Raw genomic sequence first — 24913 nt, forward strand, 5'->3', positions numbered from 1 at the left:
AATCCGTAAATATTTAGTACAATCTGGAAATGTTTAGAATAATTCGGACATACATAGTATTATCCGGAAATATTTAGTATAATCTGGGATATTCTAGACCCAAGGTGAGACTGAGGTAATGACAGAGTTATCAAGAGTGCGGGGCGAGATATAGTACTCAATGTTTGTTTAAGTAAAGAAAAAAATCAGGTCGAAAAACAATAAGAACCAAACAATCATTTATTAGATTTTTCTTAAATTATTTTAACGTTTAACTTGTTTGTGAATTAAATAGATTTAACCATTGAGTGAGACTTATGTTCATAGCTTGGCCCCTCAATCAACATAGAATATTCATTACTTTTAACATATACTGCATTGTATATTAATAGCCGGGAAATATCTTTATAATTGTATAACACGACTCTTTACTAAGAACAATTATGAGTGTAAAATAGAAGAATAGAAATTAACTAAAACAATAATTTATTATCAAACCTAAATGATATGCAGGATGTAGTGTAGTGTTGATTGAAGTAAAATGCCTGAGAATTAACTTTACGTCAAAAATGTTATAAAAAAAAGTTTAGATCCCAGGAAGATAAATTTATTCATTAACTTTTCGTGCACACAGGTTGTAAATACAAAAAAAAATTGTATTATAGTGATGAGTGTTGCCAAATTCCCCTCGTAGAGGAATATTTTTGAAGAATTCATAGATGTTTCTGTCATGTTATTCAAATAACTTTAAAAAAAAAGTAAGTTATAAGCTGATGTGCGGGAGAATTTTAGCATAATTCGAACTTTTAGTAATTTATTTTGATCTCACTTTTGTTTTGTTGAAATTTTTTCCTGTATCCTTTTGATGTTAAAACTATATAACATGACAAAACTCTTTGAAAACACAACAAAAATAATCCCCACATATACTGCCACCACGATGTGTGTTTCTCCTCACTGCACTGTACATTATGGGTCTGCAGTAGCTTAGTTGTGTGAAGGTGTAGTATCACTAGCACTGAAAAACATTGATGAGCACAGTTGTTTTGCTTGCATGTTTGCCTAAAGCACTACCCAATAATTACTGGTCATACATCATTCTCATTTCATAGCAAATTTTCCCAAGAAACAGCTGAACTTATCTCGCTTATCAAATATTTTATTTATTAATTCATATTCAGTTGCCGCCAGCTTATGCTTACAGGCTAGGTGCAGGTTTGCTCAGTAGGATACACTGCAGTAGTTCCATTGTTCAACCTATTCGCTTCTATCTCAGCTTCTGTATAAAGCTAACATGGCAATGAACATATACAGTAGTGTGACCCCATCAGTCTTACCTGCCATGACGAAGGTGTCTGACTAATTATAAGTCTATTAACAAAATACGTGTGGTTCTTGCTACAAGTTGAAAAAAGTGTTGATCAGTCAAGATTTTCTTTTGTTATTATTATTTTTATTGTGAATGCATCATTTCTTTACTTCAGATAATTCCAAGAGAAGTGTGTTTTTATAATGTTCTTTGTTTTGAGTTTTTTGTTTGCTTTACGATTTGTGAAATATGCAATAAATGAGCTTCGTGGTTTTTTTTGTTAGATACGGAGAAACCTTAATTGCAGGTAGTTCACAATTGGACCAGTAAGGTTAATGGAACCACACATATTTTTTTCATTTTTTTGCCATGCGTATGAGGCGTAGTTAAGCTTTAGAATGTTATGATACTTATAGTAAATAGCTTTATTAGTTTTCTGACTACATTTAAGTTTTCTGACTACATTTAAGTTTTCTGACTCTTCGCTTCTAGTTCTGACCAGCGAACTTACGTGACTCATAAGTTAGACCGTATTACCATATGTGAGCCGGAGATACTGTAGGTTCACCTGCCATAGTTTATTAGTTAAGTATTGGAGTTGAGTGCTGACTCGTGATCTGGTCCAGACACTCGACTCGCCACCACTGCCACACTGTTTGGTTCACCACTACTGACATCTCGGTCCATTACTATTATACTGTTTAATCCAGTACCACCACCAGACAATCGTACCCACTGCAATCAGACATTTTGGTTCAAAACCACCCATGTTTGGTCCACCACTCGTGTGTTGGGCTCCCCACCCGTGTGTTTGGTCCGCCACCCGTGTATTTGGTCAACCACCCATGTGTTTGTTCTACCACCCATGCGTTTAGTCCACCACCAATGTGTTTGGTTCACCACCCATGTGTTTGGTCTCCCACTGAGCTGTTTGGTCCACCGCCAAACTGTTTGGTCTACCACCAAACTATCTTGACCCTCCACTGAACTGTTTGGTCCATCGTGTAAGTGTTTGGTCCACCACCAGATTATTTGGTCCACCGCCAAATTATTTGGTTTACCACCAAACTAGGTAGTTTATCACTCTTAATTCGTTTGGTCCACCACTACTGTGCTGTATGGTTCACAAACACCAGATTGTGTGATCCACTACTATGCAACTGTTTGATCCACAGTCATCATCCAATGTAGTTAGCTACCAATCTGTTTGGTCCACCACCACCAAACTTTTTGGGATACAACTACCTGACTGTAATCCACCCTCAAACTTGGTGTTTTGCCCCCATAACCAAACTGGTCTGTAAATCATTACCAAACAAAACAGTTGCTCGATACATCACCAAACAACAGCCGTCTCACCAACACTGATTTGTTCGACAACAGTTTGTTTCTCATCACTTGATTCTTATGATAAGAGTACCCCTTTACTATGGCTCACCATCTAACAGTCCTGACTGCCAATTATCTGACTGACTTCACTCATTACCTTAAAACAAATCCTAATGCATCGCTTCAGTAGATACCCGAGTTAGTTATCACACAGCTAGACTTTGTTATACTAGTTCCCACCAACACTAGACTCCGTACCACCAAGTAGTAGAAAGCATCGTGTTTACAGTGCTTGGTATGCCATTTTTCGTTATCCCTCATTAATGTCGTATGAATGTTCCACCCTAGAGAGTTAACCTCAGTAGTTATGATGCAGTTCACACAACACAACACACTCCCGCACACTGAGGTAGAGAGCACAGTAGTCCTGCCACTTAAAAATATACAATTTGGTTCACCACTATAATGCAATGATAAAAACGGCTCCTCTTCTTATGGTAAGATTGTTATATATAATACCGATTTTTTTTTATCAGATAAAGATAATACTGTGAACTTCTCTTATTATAGTTATGTTTTATAAGGAGGCTAGATAAAGGAACCAGGAAGATATAGAACAAATTCATTTTTCTTGTATAATTTTTTTACGTAATTTTTTTTTAAGTAGTCCACACACAATGTCTAATTTTTGTGGTTCTTGTTAAGTGGGAAACTTATGTTTACTATTTTGTAAACAAGCCTTTCTTATTCAAAATGTGTTGAACAGAACACATAAGTCATATGTCGTTTATGTGTTGAACAGAACAATAATGTTGATCAGTAACACAACAGACCACCTGTTGTCTGATAGTTAAGTTGATCACAAGAGTTAAATATAACACAAATTTTGCATCATCGTCTGATAGAAAACGTTAAGCACTGTTGATCCAACACATGACGTCATTATTACCGTGTGATGTAGAGTAATATTTGGCCAAAAACATAACCGTATTTATATATTAATGTGTATATAACATCAATATACTTACTAATGGTTATGTATTTTATCCTTTGTTTAATATTTGTGGGTTGTACAACTACTCTTGAGAAAATAATATTTGAATATAATTTAAAACCATCAGCTGCAAGAAAATACTCATTAACTGTTAAGAATCTAGGGACTGTTTTGTTAGTTATTTAGTTAATATTGATGGTATCTTAATCGCACGAATCCGAAATGGTTCTTCATAAGTTTGGTTATATTTATAGTGTGTCAGTGTGTAATAACCTAGACAGTAATTCCCCTAATGGTTGAGAAGTTTCTTCTTAAATAATGAAAATATATTTGAACAATAAAATTCAGATCATTTTACTCAAATCATAATTTTGCCACACCTTACGTAAGGCTTTGAGAATACTTAATCCCATGACATATTATGAAATTAGAGACCTGCATCTCTAATGTTGGGCTGTGTACGGTGTGCTCCCCTACAGGTGAGGGTGATAGAGCGCATCACAATGGACAACATCTCGATCGAATATATGTCAGCGACTGATGCTCCCGAGTGGTCACCGTCCGTCTTCAAGGCCGACACAATGCTCAACTTTACAGCCATAGTCAAGACTGGTAATGCCACCAGCTTTGAACTTGTTGTAGATGGTGAAGTTATGGCAAGCAGTGACTCATCCATCTCGTACAGTTTCCAATCGGTAAGTTGATCTACCCAAAAATTAGGGCTGGTGTATCTGTCATGTGCTATAATTTTCTAGATTATGACTGAAGAAGTGTTGTGTAGGTGGAAGACTGCAGGGGTGAGTGAGGAGCAGTCATATAGAAGGACAACACATGATTGAATTCAAATTCTCTCTTTTTTGAGAGAATACAAAATTTAACTGAAATTTGTTTGATAATTAATTGGACAACTTCACCACATTTTATTGGATAGTAAAAGGAAAATTTATTTTCCCATTCTAACTCTTCCTAAATCTTAAACCTACAGGCTGGGAAGTTCAATGTGAGCATGGCAGCTTCAGGAGAGGCAGGAACATCCCCGCCCTTCTTGGTGACCGTGGAGGCGGCACAGTCATTGAAAGAGTCTGATATTCAGTTCTTATTGCCAGAAAAAGTGGTTTGGCCAACAGGTGAGTCCCGCCTTCACAGTGTAGATGTAATTTTGCCACACCACAGGAAAAAACATAATATAAGTAAGGCAGTCGAAAAAAAAACTTTTCGCTGGTTAAGGAATTGAGACTACAAAAAAAGTCAAAATCCTTACATAAAAATGGAGACAAAATTTAGAATTTTCTAAAAACTGGGAACTCTAGTAAATTATTTTTATACTGATATTAAACGGATTTTATACCATAATTATTCCGAGTAAAAATTTTAACTTGAATTTATTTACTGTAAAAAAAAAAAAAAAAAATATATATATATATATATACAGTAATATATATATATATATATATATATATATATATATATATATATATATATATATATATATATATATATATATATATATATATATATATATATATATATATATATATATATATATGTGTGTGTGTGTGTACATTACTGTGATGGGAAAAATATATTATTATTTACAATGAGAGGAATTTCCTGGTTGTCTGAGGTGACTCTTGTGTCTTGGTACAGATCCCTTGATGACGTTATTGTAGGAGTAATTGGTGTGTGACATTCTGGTGAATAATAATAAATCATATCTTTAAAAACTGTTAAATCTTCTAAAATATTTTGTCACAATATTGATGTTTCCAAAGTGTATATTTCATAGCTATAATATTTACTTCAATAGCCTTATTTCATTGAAGATCACAGGAGAGTTAATTACAATGTTTGAGCGAGAAAAACTGAAGATCTAAGGTGTATTTTCCAAGTAATAAGATTAAGTTTAAAATATTTATTAGCTTACCCTATAATACAGTACTCGTCAGATTATCAAATGTTAACATGGTGACCAAATGTTTGGTGAAGACAGTTGTGTTGACAGTGTATTTGATTTAAGACAAGTTTAGTGTAGATGTTTTAAGAAGGGGATTATTTATGCTCTGCGAATAGAAATCGTACTACTGTATTATGTAAATACTTCTTTCTGACGGCCTTTCCTCTCTCTTCCAGCATACACAACTGCCGTGATAAAAATAACATCAGTGGACGAGTTGCCAAACCTTGTAACTGGTGATATTGACTGGGGTGACAACACGACCCTCACATCAGTGGATCTGACGGAGAACACACCTGCTCGAACCACAGGATCAGTGACATTCAATGTGACTCATGTATACCAAGAGCCAGGAGAGTATCTGGTGTCCCTCCGTCTGGTAAATCCCGTGTCTCGAGTCACCACCAATATCACGGTGAGTTACTTGTAGAATGTTTTGTACAGCCATTGTTTGTCTGACTATGGACGTATTGATGATAGCAAGATGGTGAGGTTTTGTAACTAATAAATCGAATATCTTCATTCTCAGGTAAACACTTAGCGCGGCATATGAACGACTTTAATGTTATAGATCACCTTATGTCAAGATTATTATGACTCATAAAAAGTTTGCGTATTACAGTATTACAGTATATCATTTACCTGTAACCAGATCATGTAGATAATATTAATTTCCCTGCAGGTTCGAGTGCTGGAACATAATACACTCGACACAAACTTAGTGGTGTATCATACATCATCTGATGCCCCGGCCTGGAACACGACCTACTTCAAGACGAACGTTCAGCTCAACTTAACCGCTGTGGTGCTGACTGGTGCCCCCGACAACTTTACCCTACAAGTGAATGGAGAAACCTTTACAAGCACTTCTCCATCCTTCGTCTATACCTTCTCTAATGTGAGTCAATCAAGGACACGCATTTTAAAGTCATCGAAATGTAAAAAAAAAAAAAAAAGGCTAACTTCATTAATACCTCAGTGCTGGCTTTAATATATTCTGCAAGTAATTTTCTGGCTTTTATTATAAACACTAAGAAATCGCATTTTAATCGCATTTAAAAATAAAATGCATTGGTTTTTTTTTAACTTATGGTAATTATTTGTTTGTGTACCAGGCTGGGGAATACAACATCAGTATTGTGAGTTCTGGTGAGGCTGGCGAGTCTTCCCCAGCGGTCACAACTGTGCAGGTAGCAAGAACTTTGACCGAGGAGAACGTCCAGGTGATGGCCCCAGATATATCGGTGTGGCCTCACGGTAAGTTACAGTTTATCTCGAGTTTGTATTATATATTTTCTTACTCAAATTTATATCCTCCATATTTTTACTAAAGTTTGTATTTTTCTTATATTTAAAATTTGTATATTCTTTGCATTCTTGTTAAAGTCTGCATTCTCTTTATACACGTACTACTGTTTGTATTTTACTAGTATTCTTACTAAAGTATCATGCGGTTTTCATTTGACATTCGTTAGTGAGCTCCTTAGTGTAACATTTTCAAAGAAGGAATCAATATTGTTACAGTACTAAAAGTTTTATTATTATGTTAACGACCACCATATTCTCCGCTGCTCAGCCATGAAGTCATCAGATAGTTTGCTTTCACACTACAGTTTTATAATCTACATTTTTTTCAAAGGCCGAGTCAATTGTTATAGCTATAGGTGTAGATCCTTTATCAGCAGCTTTTTAAAACGTTTATTTATAAATGAGAATTTAACCTCTAAAAAGATAGTATTATGTTATCCTCATACACGAACGTTTTATCAGTGGTTCATAGATAAAACATTATTTCAGTGGTTCATAGATAAAACATTATTTCAGTGGTTCATAGATAAAACGTCATTTCAGTGGTTCATAGATAAAACATTTCAGTGGTTCATAGATAAAACATTTCAGTGGTTCATAGATAAAACATTTCAGTGGTTCATAGATAAAACGTCATTTCAGTGGTTCATAGATAAAACATTTCAGTGGTTCATAGATAAAACATTTCAGTGGTTCATAGATAAAACGTCATTTCAGTGGTAGATTCTCTAAATATTTAATTCTTACAGCTGAGACAGAAGTGATGATCGTAATAATGGCACCAGGAGAATTGCCAACCCACGTGGAAGTTACCATCATGTGGGATGACGACGCGGCCGACACATACCTCGACCTGCAACAGGACACCCTTCCTGGAGCCATAGGAGCTGTGTCGCAGAACGTCACCCATAACTACAGCCAGCCAGGTGTCTACCAGATCACCATCACCTTCAGTAGCCCCGTGTCTCAGATCAACGTCACCAAGGAGGTTAGTGGTGCAGACAATATTTTATCAAGGCTACACATTAACCATATCAGACTCGTCATTGTGTTTTCTGTACCAGTAATTGACAAATATACTTCAATGTTCTCCATGAAGACCTACTAAAGTTCATTAGATAATTGTTGTCTTAAGAGTATATACATTTAGTTATCTTCATCACACTTCATGACATGTTCTAATGTTAATTGTTTCAGGTGAGAGTTCTGGTTCACCTCTCAATCAAGACAGTCATGGTGGAGTACCAGAATGAAGTTGATGCACCACAATGGAATGCCACAATGTTCAAGACCGACGTACCTCTCAACTTTACTGCTGTGGTTGAGACAGGCATCGCTACCAACTACACCTTGTATGTGGAGGACCAAGTGATTATTGAGAATGAACCGTCCATCATCTACACTTTCCAGTCCGTAAGTCGAATTATTGTAGTGTAACCTTGAAGTACTGTAGGTGGCCGCGGTCACCAATAGAAACACTATAGTAGCAGTTATTGTTTTCTTTGAACCTCATTCATACGGTAGTGTTGTTTGATTTCTGTTATTTTGGTTTCTGTTATTTTTCTGGTCTTTGTATGTGATTGCTTTCTCTACTTCCTTTTATTTTCTTGTATCCTTCCTCCTACCCTTTTGATTCTGTACGTTTGCTGAAGATATTTCCTGAGGTAGCCTTCATCTTTCCAAGACTTTCTTGTTTCTCACAGTAACTGATGATGACAGCTTGAGTTTTGTAAATACTACTGTAGTGTAAAATATTAGAAGTTTGCGAAAACGATTAATGGATGAAATGTATGAAGAGATCTACTGACAGTCACCCCTCAAGTCCTGGAGGGAAGAAGACATCAAGTACTTATACATAAAGGTTATTGTCACTTGCTTTTGCATAAATTATCAAACACAGCTGTAGTTTGTGTTCAATTTTCATTTTCTTTTCAGGCTGGAGAATTTAGTGTGAACATGACAATACATGGCGAGGCAGGAGTGTCCCCAGCAATGATCTTGATGGTGACAGCTGTACAGCCTTTACTGGATGAACTCGTCAACTTGACCTTACCTGACTTTATAGTTTTGCCTCCAGGTAAGTGATAGCTGTTTCTGTACCCCTGAAGCGCTAATTCTAGACGAGTGAATATAAACTAATCAACAACAACTAAAAATTATGAGTCCGGATAAATCTGGTTGTAACATAATGATTTGATTATTACCTTGAGCTAAATTTTCAGGCGTAGCGACCGTGATGATCGTAGTCACACCCTCAGAGGAAATCCCAACCTTCATAGAAAGTTACAACGTGACTTGGGGTGATGGTGGGAACACTACGGGATCTGATATGCTCGCCGAGACGCAGCCAGGAGCAGTTGGGTCAGTCATTAGGAATCCCACTCACAACTACACCGAGTCTGGGGAGTTCCTGGTGACTCTGACTGTATTCAACCCCGTGTCTGTAGTGAGCGTGTCCAAACTGGTGAGTGTTGTCTGTCTTTCTGTTCGTGATTTTACATCATTAAAAGAAACGACTCCCCAATTTCATACTCGTCATCATTTTTGCTCTTGAGTCTTAACAAGTACAGTGGCATAGGATCAATGTGTCCTTTAATTCGTTTTCGTTGTTTATCCTGCAATTTGTTTTCTGTGACTGCCACCTTCCCCCCCCCCCCTCTCCCTCTAGCTTAACAGTAGTACAGTATTACACTTTTTAATTACTGTACTGTATTGTACATTGTTATTCATTATATCTTTGAGCCGCACAGTGACAAGGTAAATGCTGACTATAACAGAGAATACTATACTATATATCTACACATACCTCTAGCTGGACGCCCATTAAAATTGTTAATTATTTTAACCTCTTCACCCATTCGTGTTTCCCAAGAATATTATAACTGAAATTAATGATTCCCTCTTATTCCCGACCAAATGGGTATATGGAAAAGTTTTATATACCCATCGTGAGTCAGAGGTACTCATATTATTCCCAGGTGAATCACAGGTGCTTATAATGTTAACATACTTTTCTAATGATTCCACTGATGACTGTACTGTAGTTTCTATAATCAGAAGAGAAGACTTTTGTTTTTATTCATATATACGTATAAATGTGTATCTTCATAATGTTCGTTGATTCATTACAATTTCCTTTTATCATTTTAAGTAAAGTTAATGAACCGTCACCACGAGCTGTTATTTGATCGGTGAATGTTCCAGTATCACAGTATTACACCAGTGATGTGTTTTACAGATGACTGTGCTTGATGAACTCGCCGCCGGAGCCATCATTGTGAACTACCAGGACGAAGCCGACGCCCCTCTGTGGTACTCGGCTGCCTTCAAGACTGGCATACCTCTCAACTTCACCGCCGTGGTCTTGAGTGGTGACGTAACAAGCTACACTTTCTACCTGGAAGGCCAAGAGTTTAGCAGCGACACACCCTATCTTATCCACACTTTCCAGTCGGTATGTTGATGATTGTTATGTATTACTGTATGTTATTCTTGGGTGCGGTGGTTGAGTGGATACAGCACTCCCTCCTGTTCTGAGGGTCGACCCATCTGACTTTAATTGGGAAATATAAGGGGGTCGAGTACAGTGTTGACAACATTGTCTCCTTTTGTGCCGAGGCCATTTATTAATTCAGAATATCAAAACCTACATTGACACACACACACACACACACACACACACACACACACACACACACACACACACATAATTTGACTCATCGTTCTTTGTCTGTTTCTAGGCTGGGGAATACGTGGTGAACATGACAACATCTGGCGATGCAGGAATGTCCCTGCCCGTGACCACGACAGTGCTAGTACAGCGACCTGTCCTAGACGAACACCTTGCTGTCATTGTACCTGAGTTTGTGGTTTGGTCTTTAGGTAACTATCTATATAAGTTTTTAATTCTGATCATTTCATGTAGTGTTTATATTGATGAAATGATGAGCTCCTGCAAGTGACAAATGGAATGGTACATATTTTGAGCATTATCATTATATTTTTTTAACTAAGATTAGAAGTTTCAATTTTATGCATTTAATGTTCATTTTGCTTTGACGAAACATTTAGATTTACACTAGCTAACATGTCTTGCACAACCATTTTGATCTTAGGTCAGTTTTAGGGAACCATCAATAAATTTATATCTATCATTTATCTGAATCAGAAGGAACATACTCAGAACAAACCATGTACAAGTGAGGTGTGGATGTTTTGAATGATAACCTCATTACAGATATAGCAAACGTGACAATAACACTGTCATCATTGGGAGAGTTACCAACCAACATGACACTCACCATTGGCTGGAGTGACGGTGAGGCAGATATGGATCTGGACCTAACTGGAGAGACGGCTCCTGGCGCTCTGGGCTCAGTGATGCGGGAGGTGTCTCGTAACTTCAGCCAACCGGGTGATTATGTGATCATCCTTCACGCCTGGAACTCTGTCTCCCGCGCAAATGTGACCAAAACGGTGAGTTGGATGACAATATGTTTTATTTTACACCACCAGGTATAAAGGGGGATAATGTTATATTGATCGACGTTTAACCAGTGCAGTAATTTAAGTTCAGATGTGAAGAAAGCGAGAATTTGTAGTTACCTTTGAAATGAATATCTCGAGGATATGATAAAGTTTACGTTTTGCTAGTTAGTGATATTATCACGACTGCACAAGTTTGTCTTATACAGTTGAGACATTTGCTTCCTCGCGGTTGGTATAACATCTTACCAGCTGAATTTTGGAGGAACATTAATGAGAAAAGTGATGACAATGCAAGTACAGCGCTTCACAAATTTCTTTCATTTAACAAAACACAAATTCTAGGACCTTCATATATTGATTTTAAGAGTCCGTCTTGATAGAGTACAGTACTATACATTATATGAAGGCCTTACCGGTCTATTTTTTCCCGCTCATTCCATAACTTTTAAACAGCTGAAGAAGAATTATGCAAACTTTCTACAAATACCTTACCGTCACTATAGTCGTGTTCCTACGTAAGAAAAAATCAATATCACGAACTAAAGTACTAAACAATAGTTCAGTTTTTACACTCTTGACGTGTTGTGTCCCATTACCGGTACCGAATTATTAAGACTTATATAATGTGCTCCCGTGTGATATTTTTGGAGGTGAACACAAAAGACGATGCCTGACACGACACCATTAATTAAACTTGACTTAGACTTGACCAGACAGCGAAGTTGATTTCAAAGGTGGTGACGTAAGGTTTATAATAACTATAGATCTCATAATGTAAATTATTAACTTTAAGGTGAATTATACTTTACAATGTAGCGATAATGAATGAAGCTTTGAGAGATGATAAACTAGACATGTATGGTGGACTTAGTTATGTTAAACTGAGGAATATTTGTATCTCAGTAAAGTAAATTTTTCAAAGGTGGTGAACCATATTCATTTATTCTGATTGACACTGAAATGTACAATTGGTTAATAAACAATATAGTGGAGCAAACTATTTGATGGTTATCTAGACAGCCTGGCAGTGGACTCAGTACTTAGATGGTGGACCAGACAGTCAAATGGTGGATCACACAGTCTAATGGTGGACTAGACTGTTTAGAATTGCCTGAGACTGAGTTGGTTCATCATGTAGATTGATGGTGAGCCAGACTGTCTGTTACTAGACCAAACAGTTTCCCTCCGGTTGGACCAAACAGTTTATTTAATAAACTATACGACGAGGTGTACACCAGACAGTCTGTTGGCAGTTGTGACAGCTAGGTAACTTACCAAACTTTGTTTATTTAGTTTGGATGTTGATCTGACAGTCTGGTGGTGGGCCAGACTGTGTATGATAAACCAAACTGTCAGTGGTTGATAACGGACTGTTGGTGCACCTCGCAGTATAAGGGTAGACCAGAAATTGTATTAATTGGATCGAACAAGTGGAATGACCTGTGGTGGACCAAACTGTCTGGTATCAAAGATTGGATTATTTGTTGGTGGACAAATATTTCTGATGTGGACCAGACAGTCTCTGGTTTACCAGAGTGAAGAGGAAAACTTGTTAATATCTCTAGTGGTAGTTTACCGAAGGTTCTGGTGGTGAACATGATCATGGACTACACTTCTCCTTATTGAACAAAATTGACAAGTGATGGACCAGACCGACAAATTATCTTTCATTGTGGACCAAATGCCTAGAAAGTGGACCAAATGCTTTAGGAGTTTAATAACAGTGTGGCAGTGGACAGCGTAATCTTACAGTGGACTAATCAATAACTCTAATGACATTGTGTAACAAAAATTCTTAAATGAATAACAAATAACATGTACTGTACTGTCTTAACGAATTCATAAAATTAGGGTAGATTATTGTAGAAATGGACAGTCGCTGATCATTTCTACAACAGTATTATTACCGTACGTTCATAGATTTATGTTGATCTAATAATGTATTACTATTCTTCAACCGATAAGGTCATTAAGCGCGTATATTAAGTTGGTGATTAAACTGGTCATCAACGAGTGTGAATTAAAAAGATACAAGATTGTCCAAAAGCGGTATAGCTGTGTTCATCATCCCTGGCGACTCCTATTACTTGGGAGAAGGAAACATTATATACTTATCAATTTATCTTTCAGACTTTTTGTTTATTCACACCTAAGTTCCTCATCTCTCACTATTATTTCTTCTGATTACCCATGACAATTTTCTCTCTTGAGTATCGTAAGTTCTCTTTATTTATATATTTCATTTATTATTTTTGTATGTTACGGTAATACTAATCTTATTATCTTAGTCACTTTATATTTCATTTAAATTGGAGTGTGTTTCAGTTTTATTCAATCAACTTATCATATTTTCACAGGATATTGTAATATTCTTTGTCTTTTTAAATGTTATTCATTTCCGAACCTTACTTTAAATGAACCAGGCGTAGTGACCTAACCTAACCTAACCTAACCTAACCTTACTTTAAATGAACCAGGCGTAGTGACCTAACCTAACCTCACTTCTTGGTCATCTGTTTCTCGTGTGGTCCTGTGTTCCAGCAGTAGGTGTATATTGCCTGGTGTTCAAGCTAATTCACGAGTGTTTGTGTGTATTTGTTTGTTTATGTGTGTTTGTGTTAACTCACTCTTAGGTTCATAGGCAGTTGACTCTTACTTATTCTCAGGCCTGTAGGTGATACATACACCCAGGATAGACGTACATGTACATATACTTCAAATTCCCCATACATACATTAAATACCGTACTTATCATAAGCTTAAACTTCAAGCTATTTAAACATGTACGTACTTGAAGTTCTTCATATGTATACACTCTAAATACTCTCTACATAAGACATACATTTCAAGGCCTTTGCACACACACACACACACACATATTCCTAACATAGTATAGTATTCCATGTTCGTTCATATCCCTCTCTTCACGTACACTCGTCAAAAGAATGATAACTGTGTACTGTATATACGATGTTTTTTCTTCACATCATCCCATTATATAAAAAAAACCAAATGATGTGCAAATACTGATGTAAATTAAAAATGTACAAAATTGAGTGTGATGAACAAAACACGTTTGCTAATTTAGTGTGATTGACACAATAACTTAAGCGTGATGGGCAATTTTTGTAAGTATATCTAGTGTGATGTACAGTATATGCATGCAAATTAAGTGTGGTGGACAATATGAGCATGCTAATTGTGTTCCCCGCCCATTATAGCATCAGAGAATGAAGGTGTTACAGCGATAGTTCATTATGCTCTTGTATAATTTGACTCACTTATACTATTAAGCTGCGGTTCACTTCACTCTTATACTATTAATATTCAGTTTACTTAAAACATACTTATTAGGCTGAGATTTACTTACACTTTTCACTTGACTCGGGTGCTAAAAATTTTCTTTCCAAGTACTGTACTGTGTATTCTGTTGCCTATTAGTCTTTTAGTTATATTTTATTGTTTCATTTTACGTTAGTGTGAGAAAATGTCAATTTTTTTTTGGCAAATTACAAAATTTTCGGACATTACAATACTGTATTTTTGTAACTTGTATCTTTCTTTGTCTTCTTTTTGCGTGAAGTAAAATAATGGAAACAGTGATGAACAATAATAATAATGTTCATTTCATAATAGATTTGGTACAGATTAATAATATTGTAGTATTTCTGTTATAATACTTGCCTCGAAATACCAGTAAAGCGTTGTTAGGTGTTTCATTATTACACTACAGTAAACAGCGGTAAATAGTAACATGTGGATATGGTTTAATGTGTACTGTAGTTCGCTGTCTCGCCTTCATACTAGGTTGGTAATGTTTAAGATCACCTGAAGATTGGACACCCCGGTTATTTTAACCTGAAGTTTAAATACCCTAACGTTAATTTAATGTTACTTAACTTAACCTACCCAAACATAACCCTATTTAATGTAGCCTAACTTAATAACCTAACCTAATTCAACTTAATTTAACCTAACTTAGCCTTAAGTAATCTAGCTTAATCTATATTCTATTTAAGGTTAGGGCGTTTAATCATCAGGTGAAATAAGCCGAGGGATTCTTAACTTTATGAGTTAAGAAATATATCCATACTAGAATAACCTAACCTGTGAGCTATGTTCCCTAGCTCCTAGTACTGGACCGCTTGACTCTGGGCGGTATCCTGGTGGAGTACGGAGATGCCAGCGACGCTACGGACACCCACAGTGAGGTGTTTAAGACCAACGTCCCACTCAACTTCACGGCTCTGATCAACTCTGGGGAAGCAGAGGAGTTTACACTTACTGTAAACCAGGAAGTGCTCGTCAGCACCACTGCTTCATTTGTTTACACCTTTGAGAATGTAAGTTGCAATTTCTCTCTCTCTCATTTTTTAAGATCATTCTTGACAATGGCGTCAGGCTTATGTCCATTTTTTTCTCTCGTATTACAAGTGTCAATACTAGAGCTAGTTGTCTAGAGTTCTGTATTCATATTTAATAAGTTAATCTACCCAGTATTTATGTACTGTAAATACTGGGTGTTTACAAAGTCGGTGTGCACTCTGAAACTTCATTAACTTGTATACGCATATCATAGACACGATCTGTAAATGACCAAAAATTATATTTAGTGAAGTTTTAGCACAATTGCTGTATACATTTCTAGCTTTCAACATGATCACCATTTTACAAGTTATAGGAGCAGAAAATTAAACACGGCAGGATAATACCATAGACTTTTTTACTTAAATTTCAAATACAGTACCTGTACGTGTAAAGAGAGAGAGATGGGGAATTAAATTTAAATAACAAATATCTTTGTAACCTGAAATTTAAGGTAAAACTGATAGTGGACGGGGAGTATTTTGATGAAGAAAAAAGAATTACAGTATCTATTTAATGCTTTATGATTTATTGTTTTTGTTATTTACTAGGCTGGGGAGTATCAGGTCACCATGAGAACGTCAGGAGAAGCGGGAGCATCAAACAGTATGGTGAGCTGGGTGAAGGTAGCGAGGCCCCTGGGGAGAGAGGATGCTGAGGTAGAGGCGCCAAAGTTTGTTGTGTCGCCGCCTGGTACGTTGAGATCTGTCGTACACTTGGTCTGTGAAACATGGGTTGAAGTACCTTAGGTTTTATCTGCATTTAGTTAAATTGGAATTGAAATTGAAGCAGTTTGTATCGCCAAATTTGTAAGTGAAATAGTTTATATAGCTTAGCCAAAAGAAATTATACATGCAAAGTGAACAATATTAACAGTATTGACATAGCTTAGCCTGGTGAGCGCCAAGGGCATTCATGGAAGTACCTGACAAATACTGTACTTTAGGGTGTTTCATCATCTGTTCTGATAAATTTTCCAAGAATTTTTATTGGATAAACCATTTTGTACCCATATTTCAGGTAATATTAACGTGACCTTTACACTAACATCACCGGAAGAAGTCCCGACCAATGTGACGGGTTTGATCAGTTGGGGGGATGGGAAACCTCCTGAGGAAGTCACTCTTGAGAGAGACACACCAGCAGGAGCTAAGGGACCCATATCACTGATCCTGAGGTATATATACTCGAAGCCTGGCGACTATGGACTTAACTTGTATATGAAGAATCCTGTGTCTCGTCTTAACCTTTCTGAACTGGTGAGGAACAGCGTGGCAACTAATGACTCTTATATTCTCATTATTTGGTGTTAAAAATTATTATAATTTATTTTACTTGTAGTTTATATGCCTTGTCATTTTTAGTACAAGGATAACAAATTATTTTACTAAAATTTCAAGGTGACTGAAAATTCCATAAACTACAGAAAAAAACGAAAAAGGTAACTTCATTTTCACTTTGTATAAGACCTGTAGTTCCTAAGTGAAAACTAAATTTTACAAGTTTCCTAAATTAACTGATGTAGTTTGAGTTATTGTAAGACGTTAACCTTAAGAGTAACAAAAATATTCTTTTTGCATCTCCAAATTAATTATGATGATCCTCATATAATGGAATTCCATTTAAATTTTCACCAAATAGTAAAAAAAATTATGCAGTTTTCTATGTGCATTAATGCAGTATATAAAATAGGTTTTTGCAGATTTTAAGAAACAAGGAATATTTAGTCAGATACGAGTAACAAAACTTGCGGGAATTTGTCAATCTAAGTGATGTTGACGAGATCATTGTAACACAACATTTGCAGGTGTCAGTGGTACAGAAGCTGGAACTCACCGACTTAGTTATAACTCTGAAGGAGGGTGATGAGAGTAAGACAAGACCTCAAAGTTTCTACTACATGACGGACAGTGTGAACATCAATCCGGGCAGCGTCAAGGGCGAGGTAGACAACTACACTCTGTCAGTCAGTGGCCGAGACGACCTCATGCAGACAACACCCATCTTCACCCTGACTTTTGATAGAGTGAGTGAACAATTTTGGGAATGAAGAAGTTTTGATACGTTAGAGCTCCTTGTTAATGAAATTGAAACCGAGTTAGTAGTGCTGGTAATCAGGGCACACTACTGTATATAGAGATTAAACCTCACTTATCCGGATTTTCTGTGTTAAATTTTCATGAGATTTATAATATTTATGGGTAGTAATGATTATCCCTTTCTGTAGGAGAGTGACTATGAGGTAGCTGTAATAGCAGAGGGCCTGGCAGGAGCTTCCAACGTTGTGTCTGGATGGGTGCGGGTTCGTGATAGCTTACATGATCTGGAGGTCGAGGTGTCTGACATAGAAACTCGAGTTGATCTGGAGATTTCCTTTAAGATACAAGCGCCAGTATTCCTCGGTGCCTGCCTCACTGTCGACCTCGGGGATGGTTACTTGGTGGGCTGGAAACGAACTGATAAGTGTGAAGGTAAAGAGGCTGGTGAGGTAGAATGGGAGACAAAACCGCTCTCAGAATCAGTGACTTTTTACTATGAATACACAACGCCAGGAAAGTACGAAGCAAAAATTCGATTGTTCTCTATTATGGCAGAACTTGTGGAAAATATCAATATTACAGTTTTTGACACTCTCCCTTGCGATCATCTTAATGTCTGGATCCAGAAGAATGGCACCTTGGAGGCCCCAGTCAACATAACACGTGCAAGCAAGCTTTGGGTCAGGAGCTTCGCTGAGGTTAATTGCAGTGTCCCTGAAATAAGCATGGAAATCAGTACGTGTTGTTATCTTTGTTGGATGTGTTGTGCTTTATGTCTGTCAAGTAAAATGTTTTGCTGAAGTTGAGTATTATAATTAAGTTCATTCTATACGACAAGTATTTTTTTTAATGAATAATCACTATGACAAGTCAGCTATATTTTTGTCATCACATTGGATGCTTTAAGTTGTTTGGGGATGAAATTTGTCTATGTAATAAATAAATTTTATATGTCGTGTAAACTTTGGATTAAGTTGATCATTTACCACCAGACTGGGGGATGACGCGTGTGAACGATAGCATGGAGGAGGACCTGTCAGCTGTGGACACCACCAAGGGCGTCTTGTTCCTGCCAGTGCGTACCCTTCACTATGGTCTGTATCGTGCCATCGTGTCATACAACATCTCCATGACAAGTGAGTTATTGTTGATGTATTTCATCCTGCTTAAAGACGTATATTCTGGCTGATATCCTCACTTGTTAAATCAACAAGATTCTGAGCGTTGACTTACGGTATTTACTGAAAATTTCTCCATTTGCTTATCGGTCACCTCAAACAGCAGATACTAAACAAAGTTTGCCTCAGTCACACCGAAAGAACTACTGTGGTAGAAATCAGGTGGTCCCTTGTTTGTTTTGTTAATGTTTATCAAAATTCCATAAGTATTACCTTAAACTTGTCCCAGATTGGTACTGAAGGTTGAATGTGGTTGCGGGAACAAAGGCATTAACTTATAAATTACTTCTGCTCAAACACTTTAGGCAAGGATGACGAACATAACATCACAGTACCTTCGATTTTAGTGTTTCCCCAGTTGAAGGGGGGGGGGGGGAGATAATAATCACAGGGTACAAAGGAATAAAATATTGAATGAGTGACTTGAGTAAGAGATTGTAGATATCACAAGACACAAACATTAATACACCTGTACACTAGTATATAATTCAGGTATACACTTAACCCCTTCACTACTCTTAATATTTTATTTGGTAACGCCAGACGAATTTATTCAGCTCAGAAGGGGCCACATACACAAGGGGTTAAGGCGCTAGTGAAGAGTGAACAACAAGTCTTAGTTTAATGATAACATCTAACGAAATTCAATCACTTGTTCTGCCAGATACTAGAGGTTCAGACGTGTGGGTAGCACTAGAGGCAGAGTCAGTGATCCAAGTTGGCAAAAGTGACTTGATGGTGTTGATGGTGAAGGGCGGCGCCCCTAGGATCCGTCGTGGGACTCTACAGACACTTACCCTCACACCAGGACACATCTCCTATGACCCAGACTATCCTGAGATACCGGTATGTATTCAAATGCAATTGTTTTGTTGTGTCCTGCCACTAATTTTGTTGTCAATCAGTCAGTCAAAGTACTGTCTTCATGTCTAAGGGTTGGTGAGAACGCTCCTCCCATCTCAACGTTTTGGGCTCATTTTACGAACCCTCTTAAGATTTTGCATCTCTCTGGGTACCCAGCTTCTAATCTCGTTCATAATTCCCAGTCTCTTCCTTCCCCTGGCCCTCTTACCCTCAGCTTTGCCCATTAATATTTCTGACATTATATCATCCCAAATTATATGCCCAAAGTATCTAATTTTCCTGATACGATAGATTTCAAAGGCCTCAAACCTCTTTCTAGTGTCTGCTGAAAGTATCCACTTTTCTGACTCCTACAACAGTAATGACCACCAGTGCATTTCAGCATTCTTTTCCTCGTTTTGAAGATAATGTTATAAACTACTCTGAAACAAAAAGTCCTGTTAGACTCGGAGACTTTTACGTACTTGAAGAAATAGTGTTCTTAAGTCTTAGAAAACCAGAGCTCCAATCTTGTTGAAACTACCAAAGACTCCAGAGTGTCCAGTTACGAGTACCGCTGTGAAGCAGTCCAGAGAGAACACGTCATCCTACTTGTTTCGTGTCCCTCTGCTGAGGAGTTTGAGGAAGTCTTCAACGTGTAATTAGTAGTCTTAAGGCCGCTCCTTTATAAAATTTACTTTCACAAAAAAATGAATATATAATAGGAGGTGGTAGGAGAAGATAATATTCACTGACAGTCAAGGAAAAATTCTCATATTTCCTGACTGATTTTTATTCTCTTCTCTGAGGCTATGGGTCTCCTAAACCAGTGGTGGTACCTCCTACCAAAATATATACTGTACAGGTGTATATATTTGATTCCATGCTTTTCAGCTCATTTCTTATGTTTGGTCGTGTCGTATGGAGAATGAAGATCTACCAGCACGAGGTGTGGTCTCTGATAAGCCAAACAACAGAAATAAATACGAGGGGAAGAATGACATGGGAGGCTGCTGGGGGGAAGGACCTGGCTGGATGTCCCTAACAAAGCCAACCTTCACTATTGATATCGACATTTTCCGAAATCCCGACAAAACTTACATTCTTCAAGTTATTGTGAGTCATCATAGCAGTGTTTATATTGCCATCAAATATAATTTTGTTCTTGTTAATATAGCCATTATTTATACATCTCTCAGTAATATACTACATAACAGATTTTGGTGCGATTTGTTTAATTAAAAAAAATACGAATTGAAAGAATTATTTTGGGGTTCTGAAGTCGATATTTACTTGGTAGCTTCTATAGTATAGGTGTAATGTTGGTGTGAAGTTCATCAGAGTTCATACACTACCAAGAGAGTAATAGTTCAACCGGAAGATGAAGAAAAGAGAATGTAAGATGAATATGAGAGATATAGAGACTAAGTGAGGTACTAGATACGACTGTCCACTTAACCTAACCATATGTTTTCACCCCAGGCTAGTAGTGTTGATGGGCGTCAAGGCACGACAGCAGTGGAGGTGGAGGTGGTGGTGGGCGACCCACCCACTCTGGTGTCCGGATGTTCCCCTCCCTGGTTCTGTACACAGATCCCAGGGGCTCAGCTGGTCAACCTCGCCAAGGTCATCATCAAGAGTGGCTGTGAGGTGATGGTGAGTTGCTGTGAGGTGATGGTGTTACGGTGATAAGTAATCCCAAGATGAAAGTTAGAGAACCTGTGGTGAAAATGGCTGAAAATAATGCGGCGGAATAATAAGGCAACACATGGCCTATTTAAAAAAAAATATTTACATTATTATTATTATTATTATCATCATTATTTTATGGTCTAATTTGATTATTTTTTATTGTATATTTGTTATTGAGATTCGCCTGTTACCTGAAATTCTCTAGTCAGGTGTCACCAAGGTAGAGTAATTATCCCATCATAGAAAACGACCACTGAAAAAGGTTACTGAGGGTAACTAAAGTATTGGGTCAGTCATCGCTTAAAGACCATAATATACCTTGTGCTGTGATGTAAATTAATTACGAATATACAAATTAATTTATGAAGATTTTTTCTTACGTCTGTCAAAAGTATAAGAATAGATATGTGAGTAATATAAAGAATTCACTTTATTGGTATTTATCATACGAAAGGTCTCTCTTTTGATTGTGTTCCACTTGGCGATTTTTGTATAATGACAATCTCTAAAGTATTGCAATTCCTTATAATAATAATTAGGTTATTTATCACAAGTTTTAACTCCAGCCAGGGAAAGAAGCCATCGGTGAGGACGGGTGTGGGAAGGTTCCTCTGTTGTACTCCTGGAAGGTGTTTGGTGTAGAGCCGTCGGGTGCGAGGACACTCCCACTTAACATTACTGGTGTTACTATAGGTAAATCCTCTGGTATCTGGTAATACTGCCTTATATACGGTATTCAGTGTATTTAGTAATATTGTCACTTACTGTAGTTGATGTTTTTAGTAAGTAATGTGTGAATATCATGTTTTGTCTTGATAATTGATTGATGTAAATTTTTGGTGATTGGGTGATATCAAATATTATAAAATATCTGTTGAAACGTCTATAAGCGAACCAGTCGTAAAAAAAAATTCAGTATCCCAAAAATTAGGTGAACTAGTTTTGATAATATTAACCAAGCAAGTTGTATGTTGACAGATTAAGAATTCATTCAGTTATAATGTAATAAAGTCAAAGGTTCAAGTTCAAATTCGTGTCTAGTAGGACAGAGTTAGTGCTTCATTGAGGGCTTCTCCAGTTCTTTAATGTTGTAATTGGAAACCTTGGCGTTATATTTGTATCATTTATGGTGACCTTAGGAAATGTTACTGTACATTAAAACACCTTAATGTACAGTAGCTAAAACAACTACTGTACAGTATCTGTGTATACTTTGTGGGAAACAATATGAGACCATGGATGATAAATTTTGGTATATGAGAGCTGTCACTAGTCACACGTAAAATTTCGGAGCATATTGACTCCCACCTGCACAGATAGTTGTTTTAGCTACTGTACTTCACCTACTGTAATTCCTAAGACACTCTTGTATACGGCCGTCAGGAGCAAGCCAGTATAAGCTAGCACTCCTGGATGCCTTCTGGGAGATATATGGTTCCATCTACCAACTGTTTGATGTACAAGTGACGGCTCAGCGCCCAGGAGAAACCGCTCAAGGTAAGTCTTTTTTGCATGAATTATATATTTCACTTCAATTACTTAATATATAAAACAATAATTTATTTTTCAAACCCGATTATGATTTTTTTTAGTATTGTAAATCTTGCTGTTATTTCATTATTATTTTTACAATCTTTTGCAATATTCCCCTGACAAATAAATATAATGCTTCCACTCCAGGTCTTGCAGTACAACGCCTCCAGATCAACAAAGCACCAGAGGGCGGGTCATGTAGTGCAGAGATCTTGACTATCACGGAGGAGGAGGAGGAGGGGGTGCAGGTGGGGGTGCAGGTGGAGACAAGAGTTGGGAAGGTTGTGCCCACGTTAGCCGTTACAGCTCTGGTTGACACGGTCGTCTGTAACTGTACTGACTGGGAAGATCCTGAAGGCTTTGAAATACCTAAATACTCCTTCTTTGGTACGTTTACATGATGAGTTATAGTGTGTGTGTGTGTGAGTGTTGATGTATGTTTGAGTGTGTGAGTACGAGTGATGACGTATGTGTGTGTGTGTGTGTGTGTGTGTGTGTGTGTGTTCAAGCCGCCATGCGAGTATAAGTCTTGGATAACAAAGAAAACAGTTAGAACGAGGAACACAATTTACTGCACAGATTGGGGAAACCCTACAACCCGATATTGAATACAGGACCTTTTGTAAATTGTTTTTCCCTTATGGTTTTATGGGTCTGTAGAGAGTGTGATTATGGACGGGATGATAAAACGTGTTTGGGTGAGAGATGGGAAAGCTTATATAGGGCCAAAGTAAAGAAAAAGTGGCGGTAGAAGGTTAGGTTAGGTTAGGTTAGGTTAAGTTAGGTTCTTTACTTGAGCATACGTATATATACTTTATATACTGTACTGTATATTAAAATTGGAATTTTAAATAATGATTCACGTAAGAAACCACCATTGCATGCCCAAAATTATATATTCAAAGATTAGTATATCAATATAAAAAAGTATATGGTGTTTCCTATACAGTACTGCATTAAATATTTTTCTGAAGATCAAGAATATATTATCCTGTAATATACAATAATACAAAAGTTTAAATTGCAGTAGACTTAATTTTATTTATTTTTCTCCAGCCTTATCAGACAAAGGTGAAAAGATGATCTTAGCTTTTGGGTCGAGTAGTGTGGGTCAGGTGGTGCTGCCGTACGGTAACCTGTCTCTGTGGGGTGCCGTCAGTGATCACATGGGAGCTGAGACACATTACCTTATCGCCAACATTGACTCTCTCCTGCCCACCAAGATGGCCTTTGATGAATACTTGGCCAGGTGTATACAATGTGTCTTTCTTTTCTGTATTTTATGTTACACTGTCCGAAATACTGTATGTGCTGTGACCTCTGTATTTTACATTCCCAGAAATATTGTTTATACTGAACCGTCTTATTCTACACTGGCATATATACTGTATATATTCTGTAACCTCTATATTTTACACTGGCAGAAATGAACTGACGAAGGCGGTGGGTGCTCGTGACCAGACAAAGGTGGATATGTTGCTCCGAGCCGAGAAGTCCTTGAAGGGCATCACTCTCTCTGCCGAAGATGAGGGTAAGAGTGGGGAGAGTAGGAGGGTCTCAAGAAGATTAGGCACCACTGCTTATTTCACCTGATGATTTAGATACCATAATGATGACCTTACCAAACCTAACCGAATGTAATATAATACAACCTAACCTATTGTAATTAAACCTAACCTAGCCTATTGTAATTAAACCTAACCTAACCATAACTTAGCTTAATCACCCTATTTAACATTAAGGTGTTTAACCATCAGGTGAACTAAGCTGTGGTTTCTAATTTCCGTGAGACCTGAGTAAGCATGTGGTGTGGTAAAACGATGTCTATGGTGCGAAAAACTGTATCCAGATCCTAACTTGGCCTCTCTGTCAATATTTATTAGGGATTTTAAGTTTAAAAGG

General features: G+C 37.2%; 1 protein-coding gene across 1 annotated transcript in view; it reads left to right on the forward strand.

Annotated features, from left to right (window-relative positions):
• Positions 1-24913, forward strand: part of LOC121856446 — a 46730-nt gene that overhangs the window by 1962 nt on the left and 19855 nt on the right. Inside the window, exons 3-28 of the mRNA XM_042352042.1 lie at positions 4091-4306; positions 4597-4738; positions 5742-5980; positions 6248-6463; positions 6681-6822; positions 7623-7861; positions 8071-8286; positions 8809-8950; positions 9096-9337; positions 10112-10327; positions 10614-10755; positions 11111-11349; positions 15489-15704; positions 16278-16419; positions 16747-16985; positions 17534-17752; positions 17954-18500; positions 18758-18901; positions 19608-19789; positions 20681-20902; positions 21269-21442; positions 22045-22171; positions 22862-22975; positions 23159-23398; positions 24068-24260; positions 24436-24542. Coding sequence (XP_042207976.1) covers positions 4091-4306; positions 4597-4738; positions 5742-5980; positions 6248-6463; positions 6681-6822; positions 7623-7861; positions 8071-8286; positions 8809-8950; positions 9096-9337; positions 10112-10327; positions 10614-10755; positions 11111-11349; positions 15489-15704; positions 16278-16419; positions 16747-16985; positions 17534-17752; positions 17954-18500; positions 18758-18901; positions 19608-19789; positions 20681-20902; positions 21269-21442; positions 22045-22171; positions 22862-22975; positions 23159-23398; positions 24068-24260; positions 24436-24542 — 5257 coding nt within the window. The remainder of the gene's footprint in view (positions 1-4090; positions 4307-4596; positions 4739-5741; positions 5981-6247; positions 6464-6680; positions 6823-7622; positions 7862-8070; positions 8287-8808; positions 8951-9095; positions 9338-10111; positions 10328-10613; positions 10756-11110; positions 11350-15488; positions 15705-16277; positions 16420-16746; positions 16986-17533; positions 17753-17953; positions 18501-18757; positions 18902-19607; positions 19790-20680; positions 20903-21268; positions 21443-22044; positions 22172-22861; positions 22976-23158; positions 23399-24067; positions 24261-24435; positions 24543-24913) is intronic.

This window comes from Homarus americanus, unplaced genomic scaffold (assembly GCF_018991925.1).
Source record: "Homarus americanus isolate GMGI-L3 unplaced genomic scaffold, GMGI_Hamer_2.0 scaffold29324, whole genome shotgun sequence".
NCBI classification, from domain to species: domain Eukaryota; kingdom Metazoa; phylum Arthropoda; class Malacostraca; order Decapoda; family Nephropidae; genus Homarus; species Homarus americanus.